This window comes from Oxyura jamaicensis, chromosome 14 (assembly GCF_011077185.1).
Source record: "Oxyura jamaicensis isolate SHBP4307 breed ruddy duck chromosome 14, BPBGC_Ojam_1.0, whole genome shotgun sequence".
In the NCBI taxonomy this organism is placed as follows: Eukaryota; Metazoa; Chordata; class Aves; order Anseriformes; family Anatidae; genus Oxyura; species Oxyura jamaicensis.
Genome location: NC_048906.1, coordinates 16978933 through 16998322, shown reverse-complemented (window position 1 = coordinate 16998322; position 19390 = coordinate 16978933). Strand labels below are relative to the sequence as shown.

Sequence of the window (19390 nt, the reverse complement as noted above, 5' to 3'; positions counted from 1 at the left end):
TGACAGCAAACTTTAAGCAGCAGCCTGACACACTTGGCTTTTGGTGCCTGAGCTCAGACTCTCTCCATTACTCTCCTTGGTGACTGGGAGCTCACCTACCCATCTGAGCCCTGCCAAGCTCTGAAGGTTTGCGGTTAAGCATTATTACCACATTCCTGCTGAATGGGGAAGATTTTTGGACAGACGCTTTGTCAGCTACTCAGTCCATGGCAGCCAGACTGTATGTGCACCCAGAGGAGCTGCCCCCCCTTGTGATCTTACAAAATTAAAAATTACGTGAGAGTGTAACAGCTTTCCTGGCACGCCTGTAGCAACCAGCAGCCAACCTCCATCTCACCTGAGAAACACCTGCAGCGCCATGCCGCTGTATGGCTATGCCCTGCTCTACTCCTGAGAGCCACAGTGATGGTAGGAGCAAGCGGTGCCTCAGGGCCAGGCTGGGAGTTAGAGTATCTGAGGTGCATTTTTTGGCTCTCATTTGCCTTACAGTCAAAGCACTTCAAATCTCTTCTCTATTGAGGGGAGGTAGAGGACTTTGTTTTGTCTAAGTAGGTTTTATGCAGTCAAGGACAAGGCCTGGTTCTACTGTGTCTGAACAGTGCCTTGTACAAAGCAGCCGTTGAAACTACTCGCTGCGTGGAGCACACTACAAAGCAAATAGTGGCAAAACATTTCTCACTATTGCATGTTTGAATCCTAAAGCAAGTTTCAGTTCCACCATTCCAGAATGCTTTTGTTTTACAGAGAAAAGCAGCTGAGCTTCCCTCCCCCAGCTGCTCATAATGAACCTTAGTCACTCAGAAATGGCCTGAAAGAGATTTCTGAGCAAAAATGGAATCTCTATGCCAGTTCTTAAAATTTACGATGAGCTCCATTTCTCCAAATTCATGACAACTGTACTACATGAACAGTAAATTTTGGTGGCTAGAGCATCATCAGAAATTTCCAGGTTCGCCTACTGTACACCAGCGACCCATTGCTGCAGGGCACTGTCCCACCACGAGGTTAACTAACTCAGTCTGACCCCAGCGGCTTTTGAAAAGAATATACAGCCCCAAAGCAGGAAATACATCCCCTTGACTGCATTCCAAAGGGCAACTCACAAGTCCTTTCTGGCCCCCAGCCCTTAATCATCTGACAGAAATACTTCCTCTTCATTGTCACAAAACACCACATTGATTGTAAGGGGAAAACATCCTCTCTGCTCCTGATGTAAAGCAGTCTGGCTCCAAAACTCGCCTGTCATACTGCGTGCCCCGGACCACATAGAAGAGACAAGTTTATGTATTGATTCCAGAGTTGAGAGGCAGTGAATTCCTCACAAACTTTTTGCACACACTCGGGAAGGTGAATGACTGTGCTAGGTTAGGGCAACTGGCTTCCAAAAAGGAAGAATAAAAAGAAAGATTTCTCAGCCTTTTAAACAGATGTTGGTTACTGCTTTAAGCGGCACCCTCTTTGAAGGAAAGCACACTTTGCTGGGACCTGCCTGAAGGAACAGATCAAACACTGGCTTGATTACTTGAGGCTGGCAAATCTCCCTGTGGGTGAGCAGAACAGCATCCCAAGCCTTCTGCACTGGCTGCTGCCAAAATCATAAATATAGCTGGGGATTTGAACAGTTACTTGTAAGTCCGATTGCCCTGAAGAAAGCCCCAGGGAAATTCTCTCTTGAGAACTCCAAAACCAGAGCAGCGTCTGCACAGTCCTCCGGGTGGAAGGCTCGCAGTTTTCTCTGAATGCTCTTCCAGCGCAAAGCCACTGCTGCTCCAAGTCTGCACGCCTTGTTGGCCATGCCACAGCCAGGCACGAAGCCGCCTCCTCTGCCCCGGGCCGTGCCGCCCTGCTCCCCTCGGCAGGCCGCTAGCCGCCTGCTCGTCCCGGCCTCCCCCGCCCCCGGCTCTCCCCTCCCCCCCGGGGCCGGGCACACCGAGTCCTGCGCCCTCTGCGGGCCGCGGCGGGGTCGTCGGGCACCCCTCGGGCGGCTTTCAGGGGACAAGGGGACAGGAGGACAGGGGCACGAGGGGATAAGGGAGCAGCGGGGCCCGGCACTGGGGCAGGAGCTGGGGCAGTACCGGCTGCCCCCGGCGCTCCGCCAGGAGCCCGGCTCGGCTCAGCCCTGCCCGGCTGGGCTGAACTGAGCCCCTGCGAGCCGTGACTCATTGGGAAAGTGAAAGTGAAGCGGGGCCACGTGTTTTCGGAGAAGGCCGGGGAGGGGCGAGCGGGCAGAAAAGCGCCGCCGCCGCCGCGTTAAATAGAAAGCAGAGGCGATGAGCGGGCCCAGAGTGCTGGAGGTGCCGCCCGGGGCAGCCGCGGCTCGCAGCGGAGCCGGGCAGGGGGGGCCTCGCACGGAGGATGCTGCGGAGGCCGCCCGGGCCAGCACCGAGCCCCTGCCGCCGGGCGCGCAGCTCCTGCGTACGGTGCGCGCTTCGGCAGAAGGTAAGGGGGGCTGCCGTGGGGGTGCGGGCTCTCTTCCCTCCCTGGATCGGAGGTTGTGTTCGCTGTGGAGCCTCGGGGGGTGTAAGAGAGGAATCAGCCGCCGTCCGCCTCCGAGGGGCCCGCGGACCGGGGCAGGACCAGGGCAGGCCCTCCCGGCGCCCCGCAGTTTATCCCGCCGCCTACCCCGCCGCCGGGCGGCTCTGTGCGGGCACCCCCGCGGCTCGCGGCCCTCGGGCTCGGCCGTTCTTTGTCAGCAGTGTGCACCGAAACTTAATTTCGTGTTAACTTGAAATGCCGAGCGATAATCCTGGCCCAGAAATTGGAAAAACTGACATCAGTTTTCTTCTACTTGTGCAAGGAAAGCCCGGCACTGCTTTCAGCCTTTTATTTGCCAGCAGAAGGATTTTTACAAGCCGCTGTGGTGTTTCAGGAGGGTAATATGACCTAACCGAAACCAAACAGCGAGCTGTTAAATTAGCACAGACAGGAATCCAGCAGTGTACTTTCTTTGAAATCTGCATTAGCATGTTACCCTGAACTGTAAGATAGCTGAGGGATTCATTTCTGAGAATCCTTCAAGGTTTCTCAACAAGCTGCAGCTGCAGATCTATATCTGACTGTAGGGATAAATCCTAAAATCTATGCTTGCCAATAAGGTCAAGGCAGCCAGCAGAGATGTATCGAACCACAGTCAGAGGTAGACACTTCAGGCCAAACTCGTTCCTGGTGCAGCACTGCTAATTTCTTTGAAGTAACATGAGGGATGAATTTAGTCCCTCATGCTGAAAGATATATCAATAGGAAGCAATTTAGATTGGGCCACTTAAAGTGTATGTAATACAAAAAAGAGAGAGAGACAGAGGAGTAATGCTTTAAGGGTTCATAGAGGTTGATTTGTGTAAGCTAGTGAGGTTGGAGCACTGCTGTCCCAAGGGAAAGTTGGGGGAATGGGAAATAGCCTTTTATGGCTGAACCTCAGGTTAAAAGGAGAGAGGGAAGGAGTTTGAGGACTACTGTGTAAATTGGCAGTGCTGCAGGCTGCCCTTCCAAGTTATGCCTCAGTCACACAATGGCATCTATTCACCTCGCCCTCTTCCCCAGTTACCTGCAGGCTCATGCCCAGCTGCAGGGGCTCTGTTGCCTTCGCCCACTTTCTTTTTTGCACCCAGAGCACCAAATGGTGCTGCCTGAGTTCAGACAGCACTTGGCACTGGGGGAAGGGAAAGAGGGAGGTGCAGAGAGAGGGGCTGGAGAACCTCCTTGCTTTGTTGTCTGAAGACTTGTGGCTCTGTGGGAGTAAGCACAGGTGCCTTTTCAATGAGAAGTTCCTTGTGTTTGGGTCACTCCAGGTCCTGAGATGCTTCTGCAGGCTCACAGCAGGGAAACTGCATTATTCTCTGTAGCTGTTTGTGATCCTTGCTAAATATTTTTGGAGCTTTGGGCCCTGCAGTAGTAATAGACTACTAATCTTGTCCAAAAGCAAGCAGTTGTTTGCCCAGTGTAAATTGTCAAATTAATATTTTATTATTTTATTTTGGGTGGGAGGCATGTGAATGGAAGACTTGGTCATTCAGAGATTGCAGCCACTTTTCCCTGGGGATCTCACTTTGTGTCTCTTTTGCATTTCAGAATAGCTGCTGGAAAGCTGCCCTGCCGTAGCCACTGACGCTATGGAAGACCGCATCAGCTGGTCTAGGCTGTAGGATGGTAGCGCACAGCAAGGTGTCAGCAGATAATGCAGTTGCAGCAGACCCGAGATGTCTACTTGACCCTCCGGCACGGGATCGTTCACAGGCTCGAGGCTACCACGGCCCAGGCCATCCCAGCACTCTGCAGGCACAGAGCAACACGCACTTCCGAACCTTTCGCTCACAAGCAGATTTTAGTAGCATCACTCGAGCAAGCAGCCTGCTGGATGCCTGTGGCTTTTACTGGGGACCTCTGACTGTCAGTGCTGCCCACGAGAAGCTGAAGTCTGAGCCTGAGGGCACCTTCCTCATCAGGGACAGCACACAGAAGAATTGTTTCTTTGCCATCAGTGTTAAGACTGCAACTGGGCCCACCAGCATCCGGATAAACTTTCAGACTGGGCGTTTCAGCCTGGATGGCAGCAAGGAGACTTTTGACTGTCTTTTCAAGCTGTTGGAACATTACTTAAGCTCCCCAAGGAAGGTACTGGTTACCCCCCTGCGCAAAGTCCGTGTGCAGCCCTTGCAGGAGCTCTGTAGGAAGAGCATCGTGAAGACATTTGGAAGAGAGAACTTAAACCAAATCCCTCTCAATCCTGTTTTAAAGGACTACCTGAAATCCTTCCCATTTCAGATCTAAGTACAGCATTAACTGTATAGGGACGTGTGAGAGATGTGTAAAGAAATCCAGCCTTCTGGGTTTTTAAACATGTTTGACAGTGAGCAAACTTATTTTTGTAGCAACTTACTGTATTTTGGGATGCAACTTGAACACTTGACTTATGTTTACAAAAACTGTTTGCACAAACCTGGGGTTCTAAAACCCTGGCATAATTTTTCTGCCAAGCAGAGTATTTTATTATTTTATAATATTTTTAATGATATTAATATAATAAACTTTATTGTGAAAGTTTTTAAAAAAAAAAAGAATGGCATCTCTGTTTTCAGTGCTAAGTACTCTGGTACCTATCCTGTTAACAACCTCTAGCTGCTATGTATGTGAATGCAGGTGACAGGCAGGTCTCCGTGGGGTCTGATACCTTGCCTTGCTGAACAAGCAGGTAGAGCTGGTCGAGCAGAGGATTCCTGCCCCAAAGAGCCTCAAACAGAGATGCAAGCAGATAGCATGTTTAGGATGAACTTGCCTAAAAATCTAGCTCTCTTAAATATACAACAGCACAATGTGCTTAAGACTACAGCAGTGCCAAAGTTTTGAAGAGATGAATTAAATCCTTGGCTGAGCTAATTACACCAGTGTTGGCTTGCCCTGTACCTATTAAAAGCAACAAGGCTTTAAGCAAGAAAAGTTGCTGTCTGACATAACCAAACCACATGAATGTCAGTGAGAAGAAATAAAACTATCCCAAACTGCTATTCACATGCACTTCATAAGGCAGTGGACACTGTATCATGATGTACTAGGGTAATGATTTCTCTCTATAACTCAATGTGTGCAAAAACAGCAAAGATGCAGACATCTTTAGACTTCAAAATTTTTTTTCTATTTCTTGCCTGAAATTGCTGATGTTCTACAGGGTACAGACTTTATAGTTGAAAAGAATTTGTGATTTAGCTCCTGATGACAAGGCTTAGAGAGCACAAGCCCATAGATTTGCACCTTCAGTTTCTAGTGGCTGAACTGCACTCAGAGAAAGTTAAAAATACATCAGGCTGTTTTGTAATACCACTTAAAGGAAATTGGTGAAGGCACTGCTGCATTTCTGTCTGCTCATAAAATGTAAAATCAGTGCCCCACAGTAATGTAGCTTTGAGTGACTAATATGCTTAATTTGACAAAATATGATCTATGTGATTTTAAAAAAGTGGTATCACTTTTGATAAAGTAATTCTGCAATCCCCCAAACAGTTCTTGAAATCTGAAAAATAGGCTTAGAAAACCAGCTGAACCAAATCACTTCAAAGAAGGCAGTGTCTTTCACAGAAATGTCCTCTATCAGCACAGATCTGTAGCGGTTACAGTAACTGCAAGCAGTAAATGAAGTCATTGCTAGAGTTTCTAAGATAAGAGGTCTCTCCCCATACTGCAGCTCACATTCCTTTTAAAACTACAGCCACTTTTAAGAAACTGACTGCTACATAGTGTGCCTTACTGAATTAATTTGTACAGCATAAGTTACTCTACAAAGTAAGTTCTTCTATCAGTGATAATTCTTCAGAACATAAATAGGTTTCCTGCTCAAACATGACTAAAGATCACTCACGGTGATTTGGCCATTGTGACAAAGAGAAAGGTAAAGAATACAGCTATTAATTATAATATGACTCTTTAGTGTGCTGCTTCCCTAAAACTGCTCTTTGGTTTGTCCTGCCAAGCAGTCTCCTGGTCCCTTGTTGGCCACCCCTGGCTGAGCCTGTCAGGCAGCATTTCTGTTATTTCTGTTTAAAGCTGGAATTAGTTGCCAAACACTCTATTTTCCCACAGCAGTGCATAAATTGGGGAAGCCACAACCACCACGAGATGCAGCAGCTACAAGAATGGAGCAAAGTGACTGTCTGAATGCAAACCGTTTTAAGAAGTTAAACTGGAAAAAAAACTAGGGTGAAGTCTGCCAAACTGGTTTGCAGTCAGCAGAGATTATTATCCTGCTCCCTGCCCTCCTTTCCCAGCCCCATCTGTATGGTGTTTTAACCCCTCAGGCCCCAAGTAAATGACTCGTTCCTACCTTTTTATATAAATGAGTGCCCAGGTGACAGCATCAGTGGTACAACAAGCCCAAGGTGGCTTAAAAGGATCTCCAGCATCCCTGAGAAAAACAAAACTAGAACTAGATTTATGGTAAGGGGCTTCCCAATGACAGACATGGAATGAAAAGAATTAAGACTGAGCATGTTTCTGTTTCTTCCTGACAGAAGTAAACCTACTTTCTTTCAGAGTATGTTAGAAGCGACCCATATCTTCCCAAGTGAAATGCCCAAATCCCTTCCTTGTGTCTTTAATGTGAAATGCAAACCTGAGGTAGCTCAGAAAAAGAAAGAAAGAAAGAAAGAAAAAATGTCCTTAGAGAACAAGAAGGCCAGAAGTGGCTAAAAGATCTCTTAATGAAAAAGGAGATAAAGCTAGCCTGTATTTTTAAACTACCCATCTTTCCACCTCTCTTGCTCTTCCCCTTCCTTTCCTTTGCTGCTCTCTCTCTAGCACACAACACAGCAGCCAGGCAGATCTCTGGCAGGTATCTGTAGGCTGCTCCAAAACACAAAATCCTTGGGCAGTATGTGCATTCACAATGTCACTTTGACCCACCGTCTAAGGAAGAGCTCTCTAAAGCACCTGCTCACCTGCAGGCACTGATTTAGAGACTCTGTCACACCTACAGGCACAGCACACATCTCCTGAAGATTTCTGTAGCAATGCCAGCTGCCAAATCTCTCTTCCTCTGTTTAATAAAGTGCCAGCATTGCCAAATTAGCTGCATTTCTCCCCCAGAGCAATGCAAACACATAACAGTGCAGTGATTTGAACCCTCCCTGCTAACTAGCACACGAAGAGTGGTGCTTGCAGTCCCTCCCCTTCCTGCCCAGCTCTTCCCTCTGACCTTTTCACTCCTGGCTGTGGCTATGAAGTGAAGTAAACAGTCAGTCTGGGGAAGGACTGTGGAAGAATTTGAGCTGTGCTCAGAAGCAGACCTAAGCTCTTGAAAGAGACTGCCATGCTGATAGCCAGTGGGGAAGGGACAGATTTGAAATAATTTGCAGCACAAATTAAAGCCATTTGCAGCGGGGCTGCATCACCCCCAGGGTGTCTGTCCCTCTGCATCCCACTGGGGCACCCACCCCATCCCTGCTGATGTATAGCTGTACAGGCAGCAAGGCCGGGGCTTCCTGGCTTTTTAAAGACTGAAACATACATTTGCTTTCAGAGTAAGTTAATTTACATACCATGCTGCAGCTGTAAAACACTTGCTAACGAGTGGAGCTAATTAATAGAACTGTGGGTGTCTGGTTAATTCAGCTGTGAAGGGTTATTGGATGCTCAGTAGAAGCTGCTTGAATGACAAGCATAACCTCACCCACTGCGAAGCTGTGGTCGTACTAATTCTGTTATGATTTAAGTCATTTACAAGAAGTGAGGCTTCAGCTGCAGTCAGCACTGATGCTATTTTCAACAGTCAAGAAAAAGGTATCCCCTAGGGCAATATGCTGACCGTATCTAGCCATCAATACTCTTCACCCAGTCCATACTTCATCCTCCATTGAACAATGATGCATCTACCTCCTGCACCTTCTCGTTCAGATCCAATGCCATCCTTTCATGTTGTGCTCTCATTCAGCCCCTGGCTCTCCTTCTGCCCCTCCATTCATGGTGCTGGCAGCTGTGTAAGCATTGCATGTATTCATTTCTTCCAGCTTCGAGACAAAGGCTTGCATAACAGCAACTTAGTTGGGACTCTGTGTTGCTTTCCGTGCAAAGTGTAGGTTACCAACTGCCTGTGCAGTGGGTTTCAAGCGTATTTTGACTGCTAAGTGCCATTCAAGACCCTTCATTGTTGCTGACTTGGCTGATGTACTGCACGGTACTCAGATCCTATCCCTGGATCTGACTTTCTCCTCTACAGCTGCTTCCAGCATAGCAGAGAGATTTGCTGTGCCTGGCTCCAAACTGTTGTTTGGGCCACCACAGAGAAACAGAAATGCAAGCCAGCAGGGCACATAAAAAAAGCTCAATCCCTCCCAACTGTTTCTGCATGTCCCCACCCTCAAGGTCCACAAAGCAGCGAAGGCCAGAGAGTTAGAAGACAGATGGGTGTTAGCCACACACCAAAAGTATTTCTCCCTCTGTCTGGACCTCAGTGACTGTTTTGGATGTGAATTTTGAAGACCAGAACAATGGAGATGATGCTTGTGCATAGCAAAGCAATTACCCAAGAGTCTTCAGCTAGGAGAAGAGTGGGTATCATGAGGATGGAATAGAAGCCAGGCAGGATAAAACAAAAACCAACCGTCCTATAAGCCATGTTTGCTCAGCTTCCTTCACTCTACTTCTCTTGATAAGAGTATCACATCAAAGTAGGATCATCTTCCTGCTATTTTGATCTCAGTTATAGGTATTTTTTTGCTATTATTTTTATTTTTTGTAACTCCCAGCCACATAGAAGTTTAATAAATCTAGTCATCACCCTTAATGAGCTCCATCTCCTGTGAATCACCACTGCCTGGCCTGCTCCTGCTTATGATCACAAAAGTTTACCTTCACTAACAGAGTTCTGTTTTGTTTGTTTGCTCTCTGTTGCTAACTGTAACAAAGCAAGTGCAAGGATTTGTTCATTTTTCACCAAATAAAATCCACTGGCCACTGTGCGGTACTCCAGTCATGGTGATAAAGTCCTGACTGCATGGTATAATTACTAATATATCACTATAATGTCTTTAACCAGAGGCTTCTTACACACTCATCTATTGCCAAACACTTTCATAGAAATATTCACTAAATTTTTCCTTCTTTCCAACATAACTCATTCTGTTTTTATTCTATTTTTTGTTACAAGAAAGGGACATTTGTTTAATCCTAACCACATCCTTATTTACAAGTGGCTGAATTCCACAACTTCTGGTTATCCATACTGATACTCCGTACAGTGAGCCAAATGTGCTCAGGTTTGCAGGGAAATATTCCATAGGCAGATTCAGAATGGTGCCAGGTCATCTGGGAGGATGATCTGACCCAGACACCTCCACACTTACAGCATTACATGTGCTCAGGACATACAGACTGTGCTGTTAGCCTAATGCAACTTGTGGGTCAGCCGTAGCAATAAGTGTGCCATTAGTTCCTAATGTCCTTTACTTACATTTTACAGTACCTCTGCATGCTAGAAAGATTTGAAGAGATACCAGTACATTCATCTAGTTTGACTACTGATGTGAATAAGAGAATGAAAAGGCCTCTGAGTTTACACCAGGAATTCCTTGCACTGTGTAAATTAGGCCTGCAAAGCACATAGTTATTCCTGCTGTGTAAGTGAATGCCAGGTATGTGCAATTAAACTTCCACAGAGTTTTTAAGCAAACATCCAATCTCAGCTGAAGGATGTCAAACACTGAAGAACTTACTCCATGCACTCTTCCACCAGCTAACACACCTTGCAATGCAAACTTGTCTTTTCTGACCATCAACATGCTCATCCAGGCACCCAGGCACAGTCCTCTTTCCATTATAAAAGCAGCATGACATGGCTGCAGGTGCATTGCGCCATAACTTCTAAAGCTGTGTTTCTGAAATGGTGGCAAGAATGTGATAAAAAATGAAATTTTCATCCAAGCAAGATTCTATGAACTGGTCATCACAGCATTGCGAGGAGAGAAAATGTGGAGGTAGAAGAGTTGTGGGAAGTATAGTATTTTTAAGCAGAGAAGCCTTAATTTAATGCAAAACTGAAGACCAGGTCACAGCACTGAAATACAAGGAGAGGCTTGAGTTTGTCACCTAAGGAAAATAACATAAAGATGATGATGGTGGTATATGTGTTTGAAATATTGGAGAACAAGTATGCAGCTGACAAGTTATTACTAAAAACAAGGGGAGTCTTTGTAACTAATGAGTAAATTTCACGTATTCTGCTCTGGCTAGAGCAAAAGCTGTTGAAAGTAACTCTTCTTGGACAGTGGCAACAGAGGGACTAAAAGCCCTAAAGCTGATGAGACATTTTTCTTCCTTACCTGACAGTATAGGAGTGGGCACAAGACTGGGTAAGGTGAGCTAATCATCACCCCCCACTTACTGAGCTTGGTAACAAGTAAAGAAAGAGGAAAGCCTGGATCATCAGTCTTAGCAGAGCATATGGGGAAAGGAAGGAACCTGAAGTCTTTATAAATCAAATTCCGTGCTCTTTCAGGCAGTGAAAATGAAAATAGTGAAGAAGCTGTAACTACTGTACTAAAATAAGATGTGCAGGCCAACAGATAAAAGGCCCAGAGAGGTGCACCCAGTGGATAAACAGCTTAGGCCTTTATTCAGAGGCTGTCAGAGCTCTTGGCGTTTCTTTGCTCCCTTTTATTTCCTTTTTATAATGCAATTGAACATCTGGGCTCTGTTAAAAAAGCAAACAGTCCTTTAGCCTTTCTTATTCCACTGCTAACTGGTGTTCTGACACTCTTCTGAGGGCTTTGGGTAGAAGAAAAGAGATCAGTGGTTTCAGTAGTAAGGACACATGGTGTGTACACAGGTGAGCATGTTAATGATGAGAAAGGGAAAGAACGAAATAAGTAGCAACCAAGAAAAAAAAAATAGGAGAAATAATTTGCAAATTTTGCGAGGAGATGGTAGTAAAGGGTTACTGTACTGTGATGAATGCTGGGACATTTAGTGGTGGTGGCGGCAGAAGCAGAGAACAGGGAATAGGGACATAGCTTGACAGAAAAGGTGGAATCAGGTCCTAAAGTCCACACCTTCTGTGTAGCTGTAAAGCAATACTTTAATTTGCTTACAATGCTCTCAGGATAAGTCAGGGTAGAATAAAAAGTTTTCAGTGTGCTGGAGGATGAAAATATTTTCAATGGAAATGAAGCCTCTGAATTCAGTTACATTTATCTGAAGATCTGGGATAATTTCACCAATCCCCTCCTTCTTTCACAGGATCTAAGTAAAAAAATAAGGTCTGTAGGTCTAATAGGTACCATACAGGCAGCATGAGCACAGAAGAAGCCATCTCCAGCTGCAGGAGAGTGGAAGAAGCCCCAGCGTGGTTTTGCTCCCACAGGTCCTGAGCCCAAGGACACTCTGTAAGACACAGTGTGAGTGGGGAGAGAGACCCACTGCAGACCCATTATTTCTCCTGGTAAATCTGTTCTAGTCACAACTTTTATATGTGTTCTGGGAAAAAGTAGAAATATCAACTATACCCAAGGTGCTGAACAAAGGATCAGAACATGCATGCATCTGGAGTGAAAACATGGCTTCTGTGTGAAATCAGTTTCCATGGAAGATCAATGTTACTATAGATAATATTTTTAAATAACAGTAAGTGTCATCTTAAAATGAAAGCTAAGAGCCATGTTTGCATCATGAAGATTTCTTATCTGATAGAGCTCCAGCTAATTCACAGGTTGAGGTTGAGGGTGAGGTGAAATCATATCTATGCTCTTCAGTTTTGATACCGAAAGTGGGTATGCAAGATCATGGGCAATTTCCTGCCCCCATTCCTTCCAGCTCTGCCGAGTATTTGCAAATCTCCATTTGCCCTTCAAATTGAAACCAATACCTACGTTACATTTTTGCCCTAGCCAAACTTTCCCCTAATCAACTTCCCTACAGCAGAAACCAATTATTACTGGAATTTGAGTCAGATTGAACTTTCAGGCTGAGATTTTAGGTATCCTCTCAGGGATTCAAATGACTTCTGGTTCCCCAACAGAGCACTGAAAACAGAAATGAACATAAAGTACTCTCCCAAAAAGTTACAACAGACAGTGGACTAAGGCTTAATGACTTTGTAACACTCAGTGGAATAGTCCTGTTCGGTTATTTCTTGACCTGCCCATGTACCATCACTGTTCAGGCAACCTAGAGAGACAGGAGCTGGGGACAGTGTATCTTATAGACTCTTGGCACAGAGGTGGGATAGATATGGTCTCTAACATCACTAGTATGAATCTGGGAGATAAATGTGCTACAGAAGGAGTAACTACTAGCTACTTCCATTGCTCTCCTCAGATAAAACAGTAACCCCCCTTGCTAGACCCCTAGCACTTATTTGAGTACATGGCTCTGTCAGAAATAGTTTTGCCAAATGCTTCAGAGATTATTTTTGGTTTTCTGTCCCCCTTATACTCCCATTTACCCTCACCAGGTAGGCTGTTCACAACATCTACTTTAGACCTCTGTTAGGTGCAAATCAAAAGCTTTCAAAGGCAGATGCCCAAGTGCCAATGGGGCAATTAGATCTCTAAATTAGATGACACTGTGTGGATGGTTCCCCTGGTTTGTCCCTGTTCACAAGGAGGCCAGCTATCTGAAGTAAAACAAAGCAAGCCATGAAAGCTTTACAAACACGAGATAGCTATTACCTTCTGCTTAAAACAAATTCAAACACCTGTTCAGTACGTCAAAGCCTTTTTCATCCAGGAGAGAGGAATTTCCCTTTTCAAGTACAAGGACCTCCTCTATCTAATCTTGCACAGTTACTCAGTAATTGTGATTAATGAAATATCTATTGCTGTGCTGTAAATAAATGTACTGTATGCAAGTTGCTGTCTTACGCAAATGTGGGCCTATTTGACGTGGAAAACCAGGAAGAAAGGAGAAGCAGAAAGAATACTGGTTCTGCAGGAAGAGGAGAATACACTCGTCAGGCCAACTTTACAAAGCCAGCAGACAAGGGATGCTTTTCCCAGACAAGAAAGTGTAATAGCCAGAGGGCAGGCACAGTGCTCCAGAGCACTGGCTGCACTTGTTTGGTCCACAGCTCTGCAGCATATCATGTAGCTATCACCTTTGCAGGCTTGGCATGTACTGTATTTGTATAATTATACACAAAATAGATGGTGCCTTTCTCAAGAGTAATAATTTCAGTTCCAGTATTCTCAGCCCAGCACTCTTGGTAAAGTAATGTGATTTCCATTTTCCTACAAGAGTTTCTGGCTGCTGTAAGTTTTCTCATCTCATCACTGCTGCTGCACAGAAAAAGCCAGTGACTGGCTGAGCAGTGCTAACAGAGCGTACGACCAAGTAGCTGTCCAGCTATCATTTACAAACAATATTGTTCTTGTAATTGGTCAGCCATTTTTTATTTTTTTTATTTTTTATTTTTTTTAGTTCAGTATGGTCTATCTTTTGGCCATTAGAGCTGCCCTGCTGAAACCACAACTCCCTAAAGCACACCTTTCTGACAGCAGGATAAGAGTCTCTCGATATTCCAGCCCTGAGCCTATAAACCTCCCTATGCCCTCATTCCCTTACCTGTGCTGTAATACACACATATATTTAGGAAGAGTCTTGGGGTATATAAATACAAAGGTCTAGGTACCAAGAAGTATTTGCTGATTATTTTCCCAGATGTCTAATTATTGTTTGACATCTACTTTTAAAACCAGTGTGCCTAATGAGGAAGAAGTTTTTCGTGTGAACTCTGCGAGTTGTACAGTATATCTTTTTATTATACTCTGGAACTAATAAAAAACGAGGTAATCTTTCTTCCTGATGTGTGTAATTTATGCACTGCATTCTAAACTACATAAGCTCCTTTCCAAGGTTAATATAGCAACAATTTCAATCACAGGTATTGAAATAGCATGGGACTTCCATGCTAATTCTAAATCTACAACAAAAGGCACAAATGAGGACAACAGGTAATGCTATGTCTGTATGTTGAGCATAAAGTGAGGACCCCACAGTCTAGGGCTTTTGAATGACTTGCTCAGCCATCCTTGCTTTTCTAAAGATTTCATTTCCTTTGTAATTTCAGTACAGTTTTTAAGAAGACTGTCATTTAAAAAAATGCAGGTCTCCCCTCTGTCCAAAATACGTCTGGGGACTGGAAGCCCAGATGGGTTTTAGCAGTGACATTTCCACTGGGGATGAATAATCTCTTCTGACTTCTTAAAGTTTATAGCACCATAGTTTATCCTCCTAACCTGAACTTCTGTTCTGCGTGAAAGGAAAAGCTGACTGCTGCATCCTGGCCTGTTGCAGCTACATGGTATACAAACCTTTATCTGTTAACATTGTGTACAAACACACCAAGGGTAATTGAGTGGAAATGCAAAACATGACCCATAAGCATATGCCAAGTTGGTGTCAATAGGCTTTGAGTCAGTTTATAAGTGCATAACGACACTAGCTTGAACACTGAATTGAAATGCCAGGTTCAAGGAATACACAGAGGTCTTCAGGGTTTCTTACAGAGCCTAATTCAGTCTCTGCCGAAGTCAACAGAAACTGAGCTGAGCTGAAAACTAACCTTGAGATAAAATGTTCTCTTTCTAAAGGAAAAAAATGTGTGAAATGTGGGGGACTGGAAAGCATCCTGGAAGGCTGAGAAAGTTTGGAAGGAGGTGATGTGTTTGAGAGATCCAGAGAAAACATGACCTGGATTTTGAAAGAGGGATCAACAGCTGTGAGAGCATACAGATGGTCCTCACAGAGATTACAGCTGGCAAGGGAACTGTTATTAAAAAGGAGTACCAAGTGCAGAATAACAATACAGCTAATATAGAGCTGTTTATTCCAAGATTAAGATGTTACACAAATTAGCACACTCCAAAAGCTGCTCACTGTCCACTGATCAATGGTGAAGGGCCTAAACCCTTATTGAGGACTTGGAGAAGTCAAAAAATTAACTGCCATACAAGTTATACTTCTGGTGGTCCAATTTTTTCAGGCTTGAATTTAGTGCAGGTCAGTTTTAACAGCCTTTAGTGCCTGAGCAGAAATATGCAATCTCTTTTATTCAAGCTTAATCCACAGTAAGTGCACAATTTTGCAATTAACATAAGATGCTGTTTGTAGAGAAAAAAAGGGAGGGGGAGGAGACATCTATTAAACACCTGCATAACATAGTGTCTTTTTAGATAATCAAGGGCAAAGTATTTATGAACCTCCCCCAGTCTAAGTCATAAAGTCTTTATGTAGCAGGCAGATTATGAAAGTAACTCACCAGCTATAAAATTTACAGAAGTGGCTGAATTTTAAACACTGTGTATTGAGTTAGGTGGTCATTTATTCCTTTAGATTAAGACAGCTTTGGCCGAAGTTCAGCTCAGGAAGTTCTGTAAAACAGCACCTTGCAAAGGTCTTACAAAATAAAAAGTTTTGACCTGCAGAGACCATGTGTCACCATGGCGAAACAGAACAAGGGAAAAGAAACTAAACTGAAAAATAACTGCACTCTACTCACTTTTACTTTAAACTTCTACAGGTTTTACTTTTCCTTAGTTGCATAATGAGAAACACAGATTGTACAGTATGTCATTGCAGCTCAACAGGCACTGGCATTCAAAAGCAAGAAAAACAAATCCCTTCCTTTTAATTCAAGACCATCCTGCTTCCCATGATTTCCTGTCCTCCAGTGCAGTTCAGTTCCTAGGAAGAGTTGCACAATACAAATACACTGTTGCCTGTGCTAACAAAATAATTGACCTGTCATGAAAAAGTTGGCATAAATACTATCTTCTCTTCGTAACTCCTAAACAGCTAAATTGCATGTGGTAATGCTGTTTGCTATTAATGTCATTTTAAAGAGACATAACGGCCACAAATCTAAGCAGAACAGCCAGTGGCCTGCTCCATGCAGGGTGTTCAACAAACGGCACATTTTGCTTTAAAACAACCACACCTTTACACCGGAACCACTGTAGTTAAAGAACATATCTCACAGTCACAATCCTCTAAATTCCCCCTTCAGGTACAATTCTCCAGGAAATTAAAGTCTGAGAAGGGGAAAAGAGTATCATCGAACAATACTTGCTAATATTATTAATGGGGTTGGCAGGGGAGCAATGAGCTTTTCACTGAACTCAGTTTTTACTTTACAAATCAGTTCATGTTTTCTGCTCTGGATGGTTCAATATTAAGAGTTTTGAGGAGGATGAGCTAATCAACATTCCACATTTGGTCCAATCTTATTTTTTCCATAGGTTTAAAAGAAATACATATTTCCATATGACCAAGTTGGAGCTGAGACGTGCACATGCTGACCTTGCTTTGGGAATACTGCAGTCTGTGATCTCTGCTTCATCCACTTTAGGAAATGGAGCTGATAGGAGCAAGTCTAGGAAAAGGAATCCAGCCTCTGGAGAGTTAGGTGCACACAGGAGAAGGAAAAGGAAAGGAAAAGAGAAGGAAAAGAGAAGGAAAGGAAACTGTGAATGACTAAAATCCAGCAATAATTCTGGAGCAGTGACTAAACCGCAGGATTTCTCTGGCTCAGGGAGTGATCCAGGCAGGGGTTGCAGACCTCCCCTGCTCAACCCAGCCTTTGGCACAGATCCTACCTCTCCTCCGCAGAGCAAAGCCCCTTCCCCTCTGCCACAAAGCCTCAGAGTGAGGCAACAAGGACTTGAACCTCTTCCTCTCCCAGCACCGTGTCTGGCTGGAAGCAAGTGCTCTGACCACTAGACTACTGGGGAGAAAAAATAAATAAATAAAGTTTCTTGGCAAATACAGCAACTTCCTCAGGACTTCGATGGTTTGATTGTGAAAGGCTGTAAAAGGGTGAGGGCATCTATATACCTAAGGCAACCAGGAGGAAAGGCATGAAAAGGAGATTTTTTTCAAGAAACATACTCTTTTGTGTTTTCTAGTAATCTGTTTTTACTGGAGTTGGGGGATTTTTGCTATTGATCATAGTGGCAGCAAAGGCAGGACTAGACTGTGCACGTATCAGGCTGATACAACACAAGTTCTCCTGCCTAGGGCTAGTCAAAAGCCTTGATTTCAGTAGAAAAGCTTACTCACTGTACAATGGCCCATCAAATAATGCCACCTGGCCTGCACTAATCAGATCTGACTGTAAAATGCATGAGTGGCTCTGACAGTAACAGAAACAGGATGTTGGTGGTTGGCAGGAAGTTCAGGTGTTAGAATACAAGAAATTCAGAAGTGCTTCCTCATCGGCACTTGGGTTTATATCTATCAGAAAGTATTTGACCTAATTTAGGAGAATCATGCTGCACATCAGGATATTTGGCACCTCATCAAAGATAAATTTGAATTTGCTTGCATTTCCTCAGCTTGCCAGTGCTCAAATATTTAGTAGTTCCATTCTGCCTTTTTTTTTTCTTTTTCCTCATAACACAAGTAACAGTGAGGTTTTATGAGGTGAGGATTTTGCTCTTTGCTTTATTTTGAAAAATCCCAAAAGACATAGCTAACCACCATGGCCATATCTGATTCAGAATTTTCACTTCAGATTATTAATTCTCTTGGAAAGATGATTTGCTTGGGAATCGTATTGTTTGTACATGCTCTTGTTAGTTTTACTGAGGGCTTTTCCTTCCCTTCTTCTGTTCCTCTGTTTCACAGAAGACTCCTACATAAATGCAATCCTTTGATTCTCCATTTCATATATGACTTTCCTAATAGGAACTTCAGGCTTAGATATGGTCATTTGGTCAACTGCTCTGACGTGATTTAAGTAAGACCTATTGAATGCTGAGGATAAGGCCTCTTCTCTGAAATTCTTGACTGGTTCATCCCTCACAGAAAGACACCATATATATATGCTGCTCAATGCAGACTTACTTCTGCCCTGTGGCCTCATACCTAGCTATGGATGACTGTGTAATGAAATTACCAGACCTGTCCTGGGCTCTGGATGATGGAGACATGCTCCTTACACTGAAACAGCTTCTGTTCTCCAGCAAGCACACAGCAGCCTTGGAGCAACCCTCCACCAATGCCAGAACTGGGCACACCTGGAGGACATGTTGTTCCATGAAGTCCACTGCTCACTCTTGTTGATGCAGGGAGAAATCAGAAAAAATGCTTGTATATTATATTCCATTAGTGCTCCATAAACCTAATAACTGGACTTTGACCAATATTTAGCTACCAGTTCCTATGGAAAGGGGTTTGGTTGCTTTACATAAACAACCCAGGCTTTGCAGAGAGCTTTCTACAGAGACAACAGAGGGAAATCACGTCACAAACCCATTCACTCTTCTTTTCCACTCCAGTGACACTTAAGGAGTTTATCTGTACTCGCACACAATCTGTGGAATGGGAATCCCCTTTAAAAAAACTCTGCAGGCTTCAGATGCCGTGTAAAAGTGCTGCACTGCAAACAGGCTGCAAGTGAGCAAGGCAGAGCAGGGACAGAGATGAGGTCAGCTATCCAAGCTCTCTCATGCTCCAAAAGCCGGAGAATCTAGAACTGGAAGGGCTGTGCCCTCACCTGCAAGGACTGGGGATTTCCCTACCACTTCTGAGGAGAAATCTGTAAGGGAACTATCATAGTATTTACCTATCTATGTCTCCTTGTGTGGGATTTCCAAAATGGTTGTTAACACCAGTTGTGAAATCTGCCCTATCCTTGCAGAGGGGTAGGAAGCAAGTTTGGACCTGCTTGAGCCAGATGACAGCAGAGGGCAGAGCTAGGAAGGTTTTCTCTATGGGCACCTGTGGGAAGTTCTGCAACACAGGAGGGGCTGGTTCTGATCCAGCTTGCTCTGGCTACTAGTCATTTTGGCTTGTTAATGGTCTAAAGGCACTCGCCCACCTACTGGTTGGCAAGCTTGAATCTGCCTGCCAGAGATATAACTTCTGACAGCCGGAGTATGAGGTATTGAAGGCAGCCTGAAGGACTTAGTCC

The 19390-nt window shown here is 44.4% G+C and overlaps 1 protein-coding gene and 1 long non-coding RNA gene across 2 annotated transcripts in view; one reads left to right on the top strand and one right to left on the bottom strand.

The window, feature by feature from the left end:
• LOC118174355 overlaps positions 1-19390 on the bottom strand; it is a 63572-nt gene that overhangs the window by 31154 nt on the left and 13028 nt on the right. The window lies entirely within an intron of this gene.
• SOCS1 (suppressor of cytokine signaling 1) lies at positions 2061-5279 on the top strand. The gene is made up of 2 exons (XM_035339641.1): positions 2061-2439; positions 4069-5279. Exon 2 carries the CDS (start codon positions 4144-4146, stop codon positions 4765-4767), a length of 624 nt encoding a protein of 207 aa, XP_035195532.1. The 5' UTR covers positions 2061-2439; positions 4069-4143; the 3' UTR covers positions 4768-5279.

Coding starts and splice junctions, on each gene's coding strand:
- SOCS1 (XM_035339641.1), top strand. CDS start 4,144: ATGGTAGCGCACAGCAAGGTGTCAGCAGATAATGCAGTTGCAGCAGAC.